Here is a 20014-nt window from a genome sequence, read left to right on the forward strand (position 1 = left end):
GTTGTAACTCACTGCCAAATAGCACATTGTCAGCACCGGCAAACTGGCAATGCTCTCCTTCTTATTCCTGTATTTTCGTTATTTACGGGTCGATTTTTGTCGTTCGAAATGTAAAATGGATGACCATAGAATTTCTCAATAGAATATAAAATTGAAAACTTTAGAAAGGATAGAGAAAATTGAGTTCACTTTGAATGGTCTGCCACAGGCAGATATCCTTATCATGCTCTTACGTAATACGACAGCTGCTTTCTCAATGATCCAGTCAGCAGGCTGATTGTAACCAGGTAGTCTCACCTCCCCGTTGTAACTCACTGCCAAATAGCACATTGTCAGCACCGGCAAACTGGCAATGCTCTCTTTCTTATTCCTGTATTTTCGTTATTTACGGGTCAATTTTTTTCGTTCGAAATGTAAAATGGATGACCAAAGAATTTCTCAATAGAATATAAAATTGAAAACTTTAGAAAGGATAGAGAAAATTGAGTTCACTTTGAATGGTCTGCCACAGGCAGATATCCTTATCATGCTCTTACGTAATACGACAGCTGCTGGAGTCATCAAACCCTGGCTTGGCCTCCAGGTTTGTCACGCCTGAGCAGAAAGTTTATTTGCAATGGACAAGTACTTTGACTCCCAACTCCCAAACGACAAATATACGCACCCCACTTTGGGTATGCCCCAGTTGGGGACTCGCCTCAAACGAGGGATTGACGGCATATTCGGGCCTTTAGGTTAAAACACAGCTGTTAGTCACGAAAGGAAGCAACACTTTGGCCCAAATTCACGAAGGTGGTACATTTGAAACAGACAATCTTTGAAACAGAAAATCTTTGTCAGGTATGACCTTAGAAATGTTTGCCATGGTTCAACTTTATCTCGGCGGGAACGGGAAGACTGACAGTTATGCAGTGCACAAAATGCGCGTGTGTGTTTGAGGGCCAAAGAGGTTACATACAAGTAACTACTACAGGGCGAATTCGCTATGTAAGCAAGCGAGAAGGTCCGCCATACAAAGAGGGGCACAAAGTGGTGATCTTGTCCATCTACGTAACGGCGGACAGCGCTCTTTGCAAGGAGGCTCCTTAAGCCAGTTCGGGGTTCCAGTTTGAGCATGAGCAGAAAAAGTTCATTTGTACCGAGAGACAGGTTGGTTTTTAATTTCACTGAGATAAGAATCTGTAAAGCTATGATTATTCATGGAATCCTTATAGATGGTGCCTGCCAGTACATCCACCTGACAACAAGCCTGGTATTTGGCAATGTTAACAGAAAAAGTTTGTTAATGTATTCAAAACAGCACAATGAAATAGATGCTTCCCAAAATGTTGAATGACAAACCATTCTGGTCACTTCATCTACGCAGGTTCATTCTTTGTTGGAATACGAGTTCCATGAATAGCTGTGTTGGGCAAGCTGCTGCATTATGTCGCTTTGAATTGAGTGAAGTGCCTAACCAACTGAGAAAAATGAAAGGTCATTTGTACCCATGTGCACATGAGCTATCTCCGAACTGGCTTATTAGGCCTACCAAGTAGCTCAATGCGATTTTGCGAGCGCGGACTCCTAGTACGCCCTCTACAAAATTGTAATGTCTGCCATTAAGCAAGAGGGACACGTCTCCATGGGATCACAGAATTTATTATGAAGTATAGTTGTGGTTGAAACCCAACTTTGGGTTTCTGACATTTGATGAGAAAACTCTTATGAAATATGAAAGAGAATGTAATTCCAAGAGGGATTCAAGGCTATCTTAATGAAAATTGGTTTTGAAATGGCTGAGATATCCAAAACAGAGCAATCCTAATAAAAAGTGGGACCCACCTTTTATTATGATAGCTTTGTTTTACTTTTCTTTTTTTGATGTCTTAGCCATTCAAAACCGATTTTCATCTATTAAACTTTGAACTCCTCTTAGAATAGTATGCTCTGTATTATTTCATAAGTGGTTTTTGGTATTTTTTTTGGTATCAAAAAGTTATAAGCCCAATCCTCATCTCCACCAAAACTATATCATCCCTTTTAAAGTAGAGACTACATAACCTCCTCGGAGAGGGCGCTATACCTACCACACGTGCCCCCGTCGATCATGACGTGGCCGAGTGGGCAGCTCTCTTCCGACACGTCGGTGATGTTCAGCGTGTTGCTCATCTCGTACTCCGTGCCGTCGATCCGAACCACGAAATGATCGCGTTCGATGGACTTGCGAAGTCGTTTGATCATTCGCTTCATTTTCTTCTCCGACCAACTGCGGGCGCACTCCAAATTGCATTGCCCTGCTGGCAAGAGAAAGACAAAAGGGCAGAAGGGTCACACAAGTCATGAGTCGAATGTCTGTTTATAAGCTGGAATTAGTATTTTGAAAAGAGAAAAAAGATATCAAATCAAAATGGTAAGAGCTTAGGTTGCAGATACAATACTCTTATTTCACCGCTGTTTGAAACATCATACTTGCCTGAATGATATTTGTTACGTCATGGGTGCACCATGATGAAATTTTGATCTAATATTTTATTAGCATCTCTTTGCTTGTTTGAAAAATGAACACGTTTATTCTAAAGCCTGATTCATAAATATGACTATTTCTGCTGAAACATATCATAACAATGTTGATGATAACATACAACAATGACTTTGAATGTGTTGATGTATTATACGCTTCAACAATGAAACAACATACGAAGACTTGGTAATACCTCTTAACCGCGCCTTGATGACAATCTCTACGTAAGCCGTGATCACCGAGCCACTGGCGCTGTCATCGCCGACCTCGGTGGCGCCCTCCGTCTGCCGTTTCCTCCTCGAGATCGGTTGCTGGTCACAGCTAAGGTTCAAGAAGCTTACCTCACAGTATTTCCGACATCCGCCGGCTGAAAATTACATCGTTTGATTCTCTGTATTAGTGCTCTTCAATATTTGTTGAGAAGATGTTATCGTCAATTGATTACAGAGTATAAAACATGATTGACGGTGACTTGCCTATAGGCGCCAGAGCAAGATTTAACGAAAGTTTTCACGTCCTGAGTTATAGCATCATCGTGAGCTTTAACGAGGCGTCCTTTCGTTGTTTCACCTTCTCTTCGTGAACAAGGGGCTTACGTCACTTTCAACAAGTCACCGTCATGCCGCACGTCCATTCAAAAATGAATTCTTTGGCTGAAAGATGCCAGTACGGCAAGGGATTCAGCCAGAAAGGTGTAAAACAGGATCTTACGGACATAGGACAGGCATTCTCGAAATTACTGCCGAGAAATTGATGTTCGAAATTAGTTTGAAAATTGGGATAAAACTTTCTATTGTTATGGCAGACAAAAAATCTAGAACTTGCCTGAATATTGGTGTACTACAAAGTACGACTGCTCGTTTATCTGTCCAAAGAAAATCTTCAATCTACATCAATCATCAACGAGAAATTACATAATTTCACCTTGCTTAGATGACTGTCTGCATTTGTACATCTGTTAGCTATAGATGTTTCGTTTACGATTGAAACGAATACATTATACGTCAAGTCGACCGAAACTATGTACTAAAAGCCTCGTTTATAAGTATACAATCTCGAACGATAATCTCCATATTTTCATGACATCGTTTCTCGTTATTAAACTCTTCGTTGAGATTAATGGTAATTGATTTGAGAAACACTCTACTCATTGACAAGACATTCGAGACATTCCAAGGAATTTAAACTTCTTCACATAAAGTAAATACAAAAAAATCAATATCTTAAACTGTAAGAGAGTTGGTAATTCTCGTCAATCTCAAGAAATTTGAGAATGTTAAAATAAATCTAATGAAAGATGCATAGGTTTATTGTCCCCGTTCTGCTAAGGAATACAGACATTGTACTAAATCGTTAGTAGCGGTTTGATCAAGTGTGACATGCACTTAGTTTCCTTGGCCTGTAAGAACACACTACAGAGCGGTGCACAAACAATTTAATCGACCATGATATGTGGACATTGTGGACGGCAAACATGCATTGGAAATTGAGAACCACTCAGTGACAGGGGGCGCCTTTCAATGTCAATGAGCTTCCTTGATGAACAAAGCACAGATGATCGAAAAAAAAAGTATAACTTATTTCCCTCATGTGTTGCCCGCTTATACCTACGAGCATGAACTTCGATTAAATGAAGCGAAAAGAAGCAGGAAATTGATTTTGGTAACGTTTGCTTCAAAGACAAAGTGTTAATATTTTGGCATGTTGGTCCACTATGTGCAAAAGACAGTTGTTTTCTTCTGCTATTCAAAATGTTACGGCTTTTAAGGGAAAATGTGATAATATGTAAATTACACCAGTACTTTGAGATGACTGGAGTGATGTTTTTAATGATGACCTATTTTGAATAATGATACCATTGTAAAATCAACAGAAAAGCGCCCCCTGCGAGTGGTCGAGGTAGAAATAAACCAGCAAATAAGAGGCGGACACGAACTAGACAAGGCACACTGCACTTTCACTAGTTACAGGGCAACATAAAGTACGACGGAGAACTCACGTTCTGCAGGTTGACCCGACCCGAACCCTGATGACTCAGTTCTTCCGGGGCAAAGGTGAAAGTTCACGCTAGACGTATAAATCATTTGGTAGCATTTTAGCACACAAAGTTTTATCATTTCCGGTGCAGGGGTTATTGATGATTTTAAACAATACCCTGTTAATTTTTTTTTTCAAGCAAAACCAGCAAAATAAATAATTTAGATTTAAATTAAATGAACTAGTGCGGTAAATTCAATCACTGTGAAGGCATAAATAATTTCAGAAATTCAAATGAAAATGTATTACTATTGCGGTGAAACTGTCTGTCTCCAGGCGACAACGTGCCGAAAATGCTGTGTGTTCAAAAGGCGTGCGCGCATTGATAAAACAAGTGAACTTTTGTGGGTGAATCTTTGCATTCCAAAATGTATGGAAGAATGGAAATGTGAAAAAGAAGCATTTAAGTGATTGCCACGGCGGGGGTGCAAAAACGGCCTTTTACCGTAATTGGAGATTAACGAGGAATCGTTCTCAGGATTATCCCAAACCGCCGATGGTGGCGCTGTAGGGTCATCAGGGTCGAGGGTGGGGCTTCCAGTGTTTGACTCTTCGGACAGCCCATCCGTACCTGAAAGCTTCTGGTTGATACTCTTTGAAAGCTGCCGTGTGACCCGTCTTTGGAGCTCGCAACGACTGGTAGAGAAGAATAGGCGCGCCTTTCGACTGAATAGAGGGGCATCAACAGAAGCTGTGAGGGCAAATGAAAAAAAAAAAATTATGTACGTCAAATCTACTTCAGCATTACATTTCATCAGAACGTGCAGAACATCGAGGATCATTTTGAAACTCAAACTGAACCTCATTCTCAAAGTTCTAACTCCGTGTACAATTTTGGGTCTGTTTTCAGGACGATTTCAAATGAATAAACATATCCTGTAATCTATCCAATGTGGGTGTATCTTTGTAAAGAATGCTTTTCTTTTTTTAATCTTGGGTAAACATCTAACATTAATTTAGCATTTTCTACTATGAAGTTACTTCTGACACAACAATATCACTGGTATCATTACAGTTTTAATAGTTTATAACAAAGCTTTCTTTGGTCAATGGAGTGTTTTAGAAAATCAATAAAAAAAGATATCAGAAAGTTTAACCAAACGTATGTAACAAGCAAATTGCTATGTATCCCATATCTGCTTAATGCTGAAAAAAAAGAGAAGAAAATAATCTTTTTATCGTCCGTGGACACTCAACAAATATTAAAGTAACTAAATCAATAAACTATACTTATTTCGATCATGGCTTTCCATACCTGAGCAGCTTGGTAGCGTATCGTTCGTCGTGCCGTGGGTCCACTGATATCGTGTGCTCTCCCCGCATTGGTATGTGAACGTTCCTTTGCCCGACGCCGTGAAGTGTGAGTTGGATTCGCACGTGAGTAGACAGGTTTCCTCGGTGCCTTCTTTGTGACACTCAAGAATGGCGCGAGCGGGCGTGCGCAAAGGTAGACATCGCGTCGCTGATTTGAAGAGTTCAGAGACAAAGTTACAAGTTTGATCACAGAATGGGTTACGCGCCACTTTTGACAAACTGTATGAAATATTTTAAAGTAAGTCTATCATTAGATTTAGAGCAAACTAAAACTCTCCTAGTAATATCTCACTTGTAACATAACAAGCCCTATTCTTGAAGTTACGATTAAAGATATTTTCATATCATTTTCTTTGTTTTCCAGCAAAAATATCTCACATTAATGAAAAAGGCGTTAATCCTTTGGCGATGTTTAAGTAATTAAGATCGTGAAAATGTAGAAACGAAAGTCGACCTTTAGGTACTTAGCTTTACAACAGTATTCGTTCTTAATGAAATTGAGGTAGAATATAGCTTATCTGCGCTTCAGGCAGAATATCGATATGCATGTTATATGACCCTCCTGGTAATTACGCCGAAGATATTTCGTCACAGTAAACATTAAATCAATGGCTCATTCAGCCACCATTCATTAACCTGCTGAATTTCAAAAATGACGTAAAGAATATAATATTGGTTTTAAAAAAAAAAAAACTTTTAGAATTGACCTTTACATTTTTACGCTTTACCTCGTCAAGATGGTCTTGGCTAGTTTAAGAAAAGCAAGTTTTACATTATCATATGTCAGACAATCTTCTGTCCTTTGGCATTGCTAAAGGTCAACTCAAAAGATTTCTGAAATATAACCTCATACTCTCTCACGTTAATTCATAAGGTTTGTATTATGATTTTGACACAAATAACGTTTTTCCGGTTTCAATAACATTAAAGTCTGACTGCGGGTTTAAAAAGAAATTAGTATGGGCAGCGCCATATTGATTTGTATAGACAAGGTTCCGTGACGTCAAATGACGCGTTGCCTAAGCGGCAAAAACAAATCACGTGTGCATTAAGTGCATAGCTCTAGCGCGCAGTACGCGTCGCCTGCCTATCACGGGACATGGGATATAATGTTTACGCGCTTGCCCAAGCGTATGGGGACTCCACACGCAGTTTTTTTGCCCTCCTCAGCATGACGTCATTAGAACCTCGTCCATACGGAGAAAGTCCAGTTACAAATGTTACCTGTGCAGTCTTTTCTGTTGGGATGTAAGGTGAACCCTTCATGACAGTAACATTCGTAACTTCCCTCTGTGTTGATGCATCCATGTTGGCATCCTCCGTTGTTGATAGAACATTCGTCGATATCTGAAAACAAAAAAAAAAAAAAAACGATAAGACAGAGATTCAAATGCAATTGGTGAGCACAGAAGTACCATTTTCAAAAATAACCCTCCCAACAGTCTCACCGAACATTGACTCCTCTGTTTTTCTGTTTACGCTGTTAAGTTGTCTCTCCTCAGTTATCAAATATTATTGCACTTGGAGAAGAAAACTTTTTGGTTTTGTCTAATATGGTGATGATTTGCAGTCTTGTATAACACGTCCCTACTAACTCGATACCTGAGCAAAGTATCCAGTCATTCCATTCGTCCAATCATCTAGACTATTTTTAAAGACTGAGCGACTGATGAATGAATAGAAACATCATCAGAAAAAAAAAAACATGTAATGAATAATACTCAAAGAATTATACAAAATTCCATAGGACGTGACAGGCAAACTTTGACATTTTTGATTTGTTAGGTGAATAGCTTTCGTTCCTTGATTACAAGGCTCAATTTAGCATCTTATCTCATGAATAGTTTTTTTACATTCGTCCTCAAGCAAGACATTAATCCAAGTCTATTCTGAAACCAAGGTCAGCAGGAGAAAGAAGAATACAAAAACAACAATCAAAGTCTTCCGCAACAAAGATGCTGAGGAAAATGGGGTCTCTGTCATACCCTCAACTCTAGATGTGTATAAAGTGACTGCAAGTGAAGCAAGCAGAAATAGCGGAGCCAGCCAGAATCAATCCAGTAGCTACCTAAGCTACCATTGGGCGGAGCATCGGATGGATTAACCTATTGTTAGGAGGGGCGTGCCGGTTATACCTTTCCCCTCGCTTATGAATAATAAATTTACAGAGATATCTAAACTGGTTACATGTCGTTATTCTGAAGGTTCGTTAATTCGAAAATGAAACAAGGTTCGTTTTTCCAAAGGTTTGTTACTCCGAAAACGAAAGAAATACGTTTCGTAATTGAAGGTTCGTTAGTCACATGGTACGCACCTCGTATAATATTTGGATTAATGAACCTTGTTCATTTTCCGATTAATGAACCATGGGAATAACGAACATTCAGAATAACGCCACAAATGATCGCTCTGATGACAAAACCTATATCTCATTTTCGAATTAAAGGGACTGTACAGCATTGGTTGATGGGAGGATTCAGGTTTATAATATTCCTAAGTGAGATAATGAGAAACCTCTTATGAAATATGAAAGAGCATGTAGTTTTAAGAAGGATTCAACGTTTATTTGATGGAAATTGGTTTTCAAATGGCGGAGATATCAAAAAAGCGATAATAATAAAAGGCGACAGGCCACGCCTTTTACTAGGATCTCTTTGTTTCACCGTGTTTTTGGATATCTCAGCCATTTCAAAACCGATTTTCATGAAATAAACTTTTGATTCCCCTTAGAAGTGTATGCTGTTTGGCATCTTATATAGTGGTTTCTCAATATCTCGCAAAATATTAAAGCTAAATCCTCACCTCAACCAGAACTGTACAGTCCCTTTAACGAACGTCTCTGTATAGGGAACTTGTGTGTTTTGGTATCACTCTCTTACGGAATAACGGACCTTATTTCATTTTCGGATTAACGAACCTTCTGAATAACAAACATCAACTGTTTAAGGGCCCTTGATGCGCTGACGCACTTGCCTTTGGTTTGCTTTGCTCGATATTTTTTTTTCTGCGCTTAACAGCGAGAAGACCTTGACAAAAGGCGCATTGCACAAGAGTGGCAAACCTCGAGTAAATGGGATAACCTTTTTCTGTATCATCATGACAGGTACTTCGTCAATGCTGCCAAAGAATCGGTGCCAAAGAAGTGGCGGAACTTACCTCCACAATGTGTTATGCCGAACGCCTGGTAGCCGTCATCACATATACACTGGAAACTCCCCTGAAGGTTGATACAGGTGTGATCGCACGTGTCGTTCATTGCACACTCATTGACATCTGTGATGAAACACACAAACAAACCATCAACCAAATAAAGATATCAAATAATGAATGTCAAAGTAGTCATACATTTCGACGTCAATCGGGGGGGGGGGAGTATTTCTATAACTCTTCGTGAATCATCATCAGCCACTAATGGCAACAGTACCTGTGAATGGATATGGTCATACTTCTACGATTCAAATCACAGTTATGATTTTGTTTATCCACGGTAGCTTCTTTATGTTGCTACAGCTGTATACCAGAAGGCAGTACCATTACCATCACACTAGTGTTGCCAGGTACCAAATTATACACCTGTGTCGAGAGGGACATTGTGGGTTTGCCAAGCATGATGTTTTAAGGACTAAGGCACTTAAAGGAGTTCGAACTCAGGACCTCCGATCGAAAGCCCAGAGTCTTCTCCACTATGCCCATTACTACCAATGTTTTACGTCACCAGTAAATGTTCTTCCGTCTTTCTTTCTGATAACATAATGAGATGCTAAAGGTAGTAACAACTGTATTAGTCATAGCACTGGGATTCACTGAGGCATAAGATAGATGTTACAATAATTATGACATTGTAATGAAAGTAGCCTAATAGAGATAGTTCCCATGGAAATTGCGTAATTTTCTTTTTTACACATAAAATTAATGGCAAACCTATACTTGGCTTTTTAAAAGCGATTAACAGGATCACAAGTAAAAACAATCCCGTATTCATCACACCAAGAGTTCTGCGCAATCAGCACTATTATGCCCAGTACGGGTTATCCGGCTTTGTTACTGATTTTGTTCCTGTATGAAGGCTTATCTCCACCAGTAAGTCAACGCCCATATGAAATAAACCAAGTGCGGCTGCATAGCAACGAGACCCCGCCCTTGGAGACAATCACAACCATTACCCATACCAAGAAGCCCGCTTATGAATAAAACGCCCCTCCCACACACCAACAAACCCCATCCATGCCGACAGATCCCGCCCATATCGACAAAACCCCGCCTACACCTACATACAAACCACTCACATATTAATGAAAGCCCTCCTTACCGATACAGCCCCTTCCATCTGCCATCAGTTTGTAGCCCTTGGGACAGCTGCACTCGTATCCGCCCAGTCTATTCGTACACGTGTTGTCACATCCCCCATTCTCACTGACGCATTCATCGATATCTGTGGAGCAGGAGGCAAAAATAGCGGTGTCTTGAAGCATGATTAAAAGCAATGGGCACAGCCGTTATCTGTCGAATTACTGGCAGAATCTGTCATAATTCTTTTACCGTTAACCTAATACTTCCTAACTACTCTCTCAGATGTTTAGATCAAAATCAATGCAGATACCTCTTCCACATAATGATTATTTTTCTCAGAAAACGTAAAGTTTGTTATAAGCATAAGAATCATGTAGAAACATACATTTTGTTCTTGCATAAGTGTGCATAAAGTCTACAGTACGTCACACTATTAAAATTTGAATGCAAAGTCAATAGGATGAGTTTTGTACATTTAGCATGATACGTGCACGCTTGATTCCTGTTATAGCGACAGCCTGTCTTTGTTATCTGTGTTCCTCATGGTGTCTCATTTTTACGACGTAAAGAAGGGGGGACAAAAAGCAGAACTACTAATATGATGCATCATATAAGAGAAGACAGGAAGTCACCAAAACAGAGTATTCAGAGGGAGATGAGGCAAAGAAAGAACAAATTGAAAGAAAAGAAAGATAAATCCGGACCTGAAGGAAAAGGGGGTTAAAGATGTTTGGGGTAAGGTAGAAAACTGACCAGGTTACGGGTATAAGAAGTAAATAGAGCAGAATAATGAAAGAGAATAGAAAGTTGAGAGGTACGACAGAATAGGACAAGGAGAGAAGAATGAAGAAGGAGAAGGAAAAGAAGAAGAGAGAGGAGGGAGGAGATAAGAATGACAAGTTCTAAAAGAGGAACTTTGATTGAGTGGGAGAGGGGTGTGAGAGGGGTGTGAGAGGGGGAGGAGAGGGGTAGGAGAGGGGTGTGAGGGGGGTGTGAGAAGGGTGTGAGAAGGGGAGGAGAGGGGTGTGAGGGGCATACCGTTACACGTTCTTCCGTCTGGCATGAGTTCGAATCCCTCTGGGCAACTGCACTGGACCCCAGTGGGCGTGTCCTCACAGACGCGGTCACACCCTCCATTGTTCAGGCCACACGTCTCTGCGAATCAGATGGCAGGGAAGGAGAATACGTTGTGACGTCAAGATCAATAATCACAAGTCATAATTAATACTTAGTTAACACAGAATTTAATCACACTTGATCTCATCCTATAATATATTCATATCCTATACATAACGTATGATGATGATGGCGATCATGATGACAGTAGTCACTGAATTCTTGTTAGGCTCATAAATATTATGAATATTTTCAACATCATTATTATCAGCACTATCAATTATTTTACAAGGTATTCAGTGCAGATTCCTTTATTTTCCACACAAACTCTGTTCAGAAAGGGTTCCCACTCGAGACTTTTGTAGTGTCTTTATTCGGATTTGAGAGAATAGAGCAACAACAGGGATATGAAATGATAATGGTTAGACCTTGTTTCGAGTAAATATCAATTTTAGTTACGATCAATATTTTTTCGCGTTTGACAATACGCCAACCCTAATCAAAGTTCAAGTAGCGCTTTCCTCGGTATTAAACGAGAAGATTGAATAGCTCAAATAAATCACTAAATGGTTACATTCCGTTCCCTATTTTTCATTCACAATTTTTCTCTATATCGGAATCTCTCTGCAGGGATTCAAATCGAAAATATTTATGGGTATATGGCGTTTTACAGACTGGGCATGGTGGTGAGTCATGCATTCCGCATTATTACTTTGCATGTCAAAAGCAGCCATGTGGCGTTATGATATTCCATGGGTATTACGGGTAGTTGATATTAGTAGAAATGCTGTTAAACCTCATCTATGTTACTTTGAAAAGAACAATCATCAATGAGTATGATGTGAAGATGAAAATGACACGCGAAGGAGACAATTTCCCTTATGCATAGGTCAGAAGTTAATGATTAACTACAAAAACTTCTGTTTCATTGTTAGTAATTCTTTTTCACGATCGGCTGCTTAAAACACGCAAGATAACACCATATTTGCATCATGAACTATGACATATGCAACAAGCAGGGAACCATCATGGTATAGGTTTCGATAACACCGACAATATTCGAAACATTATCATATCATCCCAAGAAAATGATCAGGCATGCTGTAAAATGTAAGTGCTACTGATAATGATCTAACAACCGCTTTAGATATGTAATGTGAAAGACTAACATGCACATGATATTCGTTTTAATTTGCAGCATACTGTTTGATTTTTTTTCCTTTTTCAAAAATTACGTAATATTTTTTAAAATATGAATTATTGCTTTAATGACATAGATTTTGGCATAAAACTGATGAATTTACATAATCGTAAAAATGAGAGAGCAACTTACACTCTAGAATACGATAATAACAACATCATAATAATTGATGATAAGTTTGATACTTACATGCAATTATTATTGAAACTCGTGTTATTTACATTATCATCCACTCCATTTTTCAAGAACAATTTGTATTGTGACGAAAATATTGAGATCTGATTTTTTGAGAATGGGAATATCAAAGTCTTTTACGGACTTGGAAAAACATGTCACATTGAGAAACAGATGATTCTGCCAAAGTTCAATCATAACGTAGTTCTATTTCGTACCTATCCCATACAAAGCTGGCCCAACCTGGAATGGTCTTTGGGAATTCTCCACTTCGTCTGGGTCTAGCGCTGTAGAAAGATCGATTGTTTTTTTAATCACGTCATTTGCACATCAAAGTCAACGAAAAAGGTCAGGGGGGCAACATTTAACAAATGGCCAAGAAGGCCAAGGATCATCATGCCCTAAAAGTTTTGGACAGTAAAGAAATAATTTAAATTTTGAATCTAGCCTTTCATGGATAAATTGACGTGCTTTAGATGGTTGTTTCGAGATTGCCAATTGGTTGAAGTTTTGGAATTTTATAGAGAATGGTTTGAGTATTTTGATAGAAGAATTCCCAGCATCATAAATGGAAGCCGAACTTTTCTATGCAAATTGTCACATGTTTGACTGTGATGTTCCCCAGCACCCTGCATATTGACTGTTTCCACTCGACTTCCGTGTGAGAAAAGTCACGTGAAAGGTCACGTGCCAAATCACGTGGTATGTACCTGAAGTGGAGGAATAGTCGTCCGGGTCGTCGTACGCCTCTCCATGCGATAGCGTTCAATTGAGAAAGACACGGAAAAAGTGGCGGTAAACATCTACATGATCGTGACGGCATTTTGAGATTTGCGTGTTTGTCAACTCTTAAATGTACTTTGTATGGGTTAAAGAGGAGAAAAGGGGCAACAATGAAAACAGGAGGTGGAATATAGATAAAGGAAAGGGACAGTTGGATCAGACGTGAACGAAGTAATTATATCGAAGGCGTGAACTGCAAACACATATGATCAGGATGATGCACACACTTTTGAAAACATTTTAAAACACTAGAAAATAAAAAATAACGTCTATACTTATATTAGAGAAATAACAATGGTATAACTAAAGATAGATCACTCAAAGTTCGGTCACGTGAGTAAAGTGAGGATGATTTAGACAGAATCATGAATATTCATATTTTTCACCCGTTTGCATCGATGCACCAAATTAAACGTGACTTGCCATGCTACAGCCAGTTCTGAATGTGATTATCACACATATCATACATTATCATATAAGAAGTTCGATCTGATCACTGTTTATGACACTATATATAATTGCTATGGATTAACATCAATATTTGAAGAGTTTGTTCGGAAAAACCGATAAGTCCATCTTTAAAGATTTTGAAGTACGGTCTCTGTCAGAAAGTACAAAATAATACCTTTTAAATGATATATTGGTCAGTACATATAAAGGTACATTTTTGAAGTTATGGTCAAAAGAAGCAAAAGTTTTCTTATTATTCTCTTTATTTTTCTTGACCTTTAATCGCAAATATCTCCATTTGGCAAGTATGGACTTATTGGTTTTTGCGAACAAACTCTTCATTTCTTGCGCTGAAAGATATGAATTTTTTTTCTTTATCTTAATGCTTTTCACAGTTGGGGTTTTGGTAGCTTATGAACTTAGGTGTTTTTTCAACTTTCACAAAATTCTGTCTTGCATACGGAAGTAAAGATAATTGGTTGATAACTTCTGATTCTGATACTTTATCGACCAAATGCCAGAGAAAGAAAGAATACCCTCGCCCCGAATAAGTTGTTTAAAATGTTCTTACGACATGCAGAGGCAAGGTAATGCAGTAGAAATCTCCGAACAAAATTAATGACAAGATGGTTAGACAACACTATTTGAATGTAGTAGCATTTCGTTGTGTGTGGATTCATTGCAACATTGCAATGATGGAGTTTGGGCTTGTTCGAGATAAATGGTCACAATAGTCATTACATCTCAAGAAATTTGTGCAAGGAAACTATAGATATAATGAAGGGCCTTTTATGTATATTTGTATAGAATTTATAACAAATATATATAAATATATTTACATTATGTGTGCACATATATAATAATACAATAGGTATGTAATCGTTTACTTAACCAGCGTGTTGAGTACAGTCCTTGATAAAGGCTTACGTATTATAGAGGAGCAATTTTGGGAATACTAGACCGTTGAACATATCATAAGGGTTCTTGAAAGCGATAAAAATAAAATGTATGAAATATTTCCTTCTCTCCCACCCCGCCCTCTCAATTTCCCACAACAATGCAGGTTTAAAGAAGATGATATGTTTTGACTGGCGAAGTTCGATAAAGGATTCTGTATTTACAGCGTGGGTTACCAAACAAAGATAATTCAAAAAATGAGGAGGGATACTCTTATTAAAACACTTAATGACTACCGAGATAAATAATGGCACATGCAATGGACAGCTGAGATGCTTGTGGGAAATTATTCTTGAAATCTAGAGAGTTGTGATATGTTAACAGCAAAATCTGATCATGCAAACTTTAAAAGCCCAGACAGGTGATTTGAGGGTTGCTGGGTGAATTTAGCTGATTTATCTACTCGCCTTGCTGTAAAATGAGATATTTAGGAACTACAACATTTGCATAGTCATTTATGTTTTCACATTTTGATAAACATAAAGCATTTTAGAATCACTCAGTATTCTACGAATGGTTATTTGCTTATAAATGTTTCCCTTTCCCTTACTCCCCCCCTCAAAAAAAAAAAAAACACCACGTGATAACATACTTTTCAAGCGACTTGTTGGATGGAGACAATGAAATCATTTTTTTTTTCATGGAATCCAGAATAAATAAAGGATTTCCCATTCATTTTCATTTTTTCGACCAATTTAAAAGATGTATAATGTAATTCCGTCCTGAGAAATCTGGAATAAGCCAATCCTAGTTCTCAATGTCGTCTTTTGTCGATCATTTTCGAACAATGTCTATTCGATTTAGTCATGTGTGACACATTTACAATTCAAATTTGTCCGTCACACTCGCTGCACACATAACAGCAAAAGCAATTTCGTCTTTCAGCGATTATTTTCGTTACATTTTTCCTCAAATTGATCTCATATCTTTTTTTATGTGATTTCTTGGTTACTTCATTTTTTTTTCTGCAGTCCTGCACGATGCTCAGGCACATATGATGTGTGTTTTCGTTTGTGACAAAGTGTGTATTTTTCTCTGCGTGTGAATGAAAAAAGTTTAAAATGACTAGGGAAAACCTATACGTTAACGACGTCGTACTGATTTGATTGTTACACAAATTGCTAAGCTTGGGACTATAATCGTAATTATTGATTATGTTAATCAGAGTAATCGTGGGTCTCCATTTAGCAAAGTTCTCACATAATGGTGGCTAGGAAGGCACGTAGATAAAGATACAGGCAAGTGTTAGTATGAAATCAAAATATCGCTAAGGTAACAATGATCGTACAATTCTAAAATACTTTACACAAATCATTGTTGGTCCCTTTCTCATTATGTGTAAATTAATCTAATGCACATTAAAAAAAAACCTCTTGTTAGCATGAAGAAATAGGTATTTTCAACACACTCATTAAGGATATGAAGAAAGAAGTAGTTGAGTAAAGTGGCAGCAACGACCGAAATATTGATTAAAATCACTTGTCGCAAGCTGTAAAGCTACATGTATATATATAATATATATATTATATATATTATATATATATATATATATATATCTTTTGAACAACACTAAAAGCATTACGGTGCCTCTCATATCTTGCAGGATGACAATTCTAATGAGCAACACTTGGATATTATAAAATCAAAGCTGCATAAAGGAGTTACCATTGACTTCAGTGGATTGAATTGAATTGAAAAATATATCAATCTAAAATTAGAGGTTAATCAACAAATAGCATTATGAAATCAAGTGACATTTACGAATAATCCTTTTACAAAAATGAAAAAAAAATAAGTGATGAAAGTGATCGAATTTATGTTTATATAATTATTTGTTTTGTCGGAGTGAATTGAAACTATACTGGCTCCCGAGGGTTCTAATTCGAGTCAAAGTAGCTACTCGAACTGATTTGAGCTAGATTGTTGGAGACGTCCAAAGCCTACCTACACACGTTCTCCCGTCCGTGTGGAGATGATACTTCTCGTGGCAGCTACACAGTGGTCCCATCGGTACATCTCGGCATATATGTTGGCATCCCCCATTCCCTATGGCGCAGGTTGCTATCGAGGCAGAAGAGAAAAGACACATACAGTCGATGTTATACCAGTCCTCCATGCGCACCAAAAGAAAAGAGTTTCTTCATAAATCGTTATACGCATGCGTACAGCACCTGCGCATGCGCACTGTATTTACTATTGGCGAAAGTTTAAGTTAACCAAGTATTTCGTAGGAAATATGCTGAAGAACAGGTGAGTCTATAAGCAATCAACATAAACACATAGACTCACTCACAGACACTCACAGAGAGAAATCCATATCTTTCGCTGCAGTTTTGCAAATATTGTTAAAGCTATAATTTACATTCGAAATGCACATGTTGTTTTCGAAATGCGTAGAGGTAATTGATAATAAGAATGGAGAAGAAATATCTTTGAATCAGATAATCTAAACCTGGAGATATCAAGAAGTCTATTCGATGATTAAACTGTCATTGGACAGGTTATATTGAATCCTAGTTCTGGGGCTCTTTTGGCATTGGTACTGACCCTGCTGAGCCTTGGTGCGAGGTTCCTGGAGCTTGTCGGCTCCGATTTCATCGGAACTCTTCGAAACCCTGACATCTTTGCATTTGGAGGATCAGGTGAGCTACCAATGATCAGAGGAAGGGGGGCAGAAAGGTGGGATACTTACGTATGCAGCTTCGGGTTCCGGAGAGTATGTAGTCAAGTCTGCATTGACAAATGGACTGGTTATTATCTATGTCAACGCAAAAGTGTGCACAGTCCAGGTTCGGGTTGCTGCAGCCGGGCTTACCTGCGACAGGAGATTATGTGGAGTTGATATTTCAGTTCTGAATCGGGCAAACAACGTTGTTGTTGTTTTTTTTACCTCAACTGCGTATTATTTTCTTCACAAACCAATGTTCTAAATCACATTACACACACTCCCATATAATACACACACACACATACACAATAAAAAAAAATCGACATCTTTTTATAATTTAAAAAAAAAGATTCATCATTTGTTTTGGTAAATTACGATATCGTTTCTTACTATTTAAATTTTTTCGATTCTCTTACGATTTCTCTTTCGAGTAAATATTGTCTTTCCTAGTTTATTTCTTTAAACGTACATATTTATTTTGTAAATACACAAAGAAAAATTGTCAAAGCTAATCAAATTCAACTTCTTTTTGACATTGTTTGGGTTTCATGGAAATGTATTCCTGTTTTTCAAAAAAAAAAAACATCATACATGAGTTTGATTATTGTTGTCAAAAACGGAAGTAAAACAAAAACATTTTGCTTAAATTACAGTCGATTTTTTTCGGGTTAGGACTGACGTTAGGTAATGTAATCTTTTGAATTGTCCATAAATAAACAAATATTCTAGGATATATAAATCGAATTTCATGATATCATTGGTATTTTCCAGACGATATACACTATTTGCTATTCAATACTGCAAAATCGAAATCAAAAGATAAAAAGTTAAACCGTTCCTTTATAATTCAATGGACTTATACCTAGTAACTAACATTTGGATTTGAAGTAATATAATTTGATGAACTCCGTAATTCGATACTTAGCAGTCGGTAATAGTATTAATATCTTTTTGGATGAAATACAGACACTTACTTGAACACGTTCTCCCGTCGACATTGAGATATCTGGACGGCTGACAAACACATTCGTAACTCCCAATCGTATTGACGCACTGGTATTCACAGGTGTGTTCGTTTGTTGCGCATTCGTCCTTATCTGAAATATAGCAGAAATTTTATCCATCTCGGTCTGAGAAAATACTGTATGATGCGGAAAATATCATTTTTCTATCACCGAATTGGCACCATTTCACTGCATTTGTTACACATGAGAAAGATTAGAAGGAACCGGTTAATTCATTTAATCCGAAAAAAAAAATCAGAAAGAAACTTCAAACTTTTAAACTATATCTAAAATGTGCATAGAGAGAGTGTTTATTAATTGTCCCCGTTGATTTGTACGAATGTATTTTGTAAGATTGCAACTGCTGACTTACATATTAACAAACATGTCAGAAAAAAGGGGGACCTTTGGGATTCGAGCCTGCCATCGACTGCTTTCCGGGTAGCAACACCACCAGGCTATCCCTGGTTGCCGGCAGAGACACGATGAACATGAAATAAATACCCTAGCTCCGATATTCCGACATTGTTATATGTTAGATAGTCCTTGGCGGAGGCGTATTACATGTATCATATCAAAGATATATATATCAGTTAAAGATTTTGGAATGATTAACGGATTTTTGAAATGCGTGCGAGTAAAATAATCCCTTATATAATAACTGCAAAAGTCTCGAATGAAATTGGGTCTTACGACGCACTTGAATTAAATAGCTATTCTATAAGTTAAAATCTTAACAGAAGTTTACATCATGTAGTAGGATCTATACCTCTATTCTATGTCTAATTCTTATCTGACCAGCATGCTTCATTTTCAAATCTTGTCCTGGGACAATGTATTGTTGTAACGATATCATCAGTTCTGTATTGTGATGTTACGTCATGCACTGTTTTGCTTTGTTGCTGTTTAATCAACTTCAATAAATATGATAACTGTTCATGTAGTAGGAAAACAGATGGAACACAAAACCAAGGAAATGTAGATAATGAAATGGGACAAGATTGGTTGGTCGAGTGTTGTTATCTTGCAATGAATGGTAATGTCATGTCTATACGTTAAGAACTATAGGCCAAAGGCTCTCGAACTTCTTTTTTTTTCAGACTCTTTTATTTTTTCGAAATTAATGAAGGCTAAAGCTTCTGTAATAGAATTTCGTCACTATGAATAGCTTCAGGGAAATTCCATCCTGATTTTATGTTGCCTTGAATAAAAACAGAAAAATCAGAGAAATACATTTGTCAAGTTTTTTAGGGGGATTGGAAAAAACAAACAAAGAAAGTTAGAAAATTATTGTAAAAGTTTAGAAATTAAGATGAGTTGGTACCTCTGTGTGATCACCATGTGGAGCAGCTTTCCATTCGTTTTTCAATAAACAAATTTCACTTGAATATACAAATTTCACTGATTTTATTTTTTTCCCAAATATTTGGGCACATGCACACAGAACTATATCTGCCAAGAAGGACACACAAAAATGTATTACTCTCTTCATTATACAAAAAAAAAAGGTTTGAAGA

At 37.7% G+C, this 20014-nt stretch overlaps 1 protein-coding gene across 1 annotated transcript in view; it reads right to left on the bottom strand.

Annotated features, from left to right (window-relative positions):
- LOC139720119 (signal peptide, CUB and EGF-like domain-containing protein 2) overlaps nucleotides 1–20014 on the bottom strand; it is an 82928-nt gene that overhangs the window by 11792 nt on the left and 51122 nt on the right. The window contains 12 exon segments of the mRNA XM_071631491.1: nucleotides 2070–2276; nucleotides 2697–2870; nucleotides 4986–5231; nucleotides 5796–6002; nucleotides 7079–7201; nucleotides 9011–9127; nucleotides 10164–10286; nucleotides 11183–11299; nucleotides 13346–13384; nucleotides 16770–16886; nucleotides 17518–17640; nucleotides 18468–18590. Coding sequence (XP_071487592.1) covers nucleotides 2070–2276; nucleotides 2697–2870; nucleotides 4986–5231; nucleotides 5796–6002; nucleotides 7079–7201; nucleotides 9011–9127; nucleotides 10164–10286; nucleotides 11183–11299; nucleotides 13346–13384; nucleotides 16770–16886; nucleotides 17518–17640; nucleotides 18468–18590 — 1716 coding nt within the window.

The sequence above is a fragment of the Diadema antillarum genome, unplaced genomic scaffold (assembly GCF_040938485.1).
Source record: "Diadema antillarum isolate AM-2024a unplaced genomic scaffold, OU_Dant_1.0 scf00000122, whole genome shotgun sequence".
In the NCBI taxonomy this organism is placed as follows: domain Eukaryota; kingdom Metazoa; phylum Echinodermata; class Echinoidea; order Diadematoida; family Diadematidae; genus Diadema; species Diadema antillarum.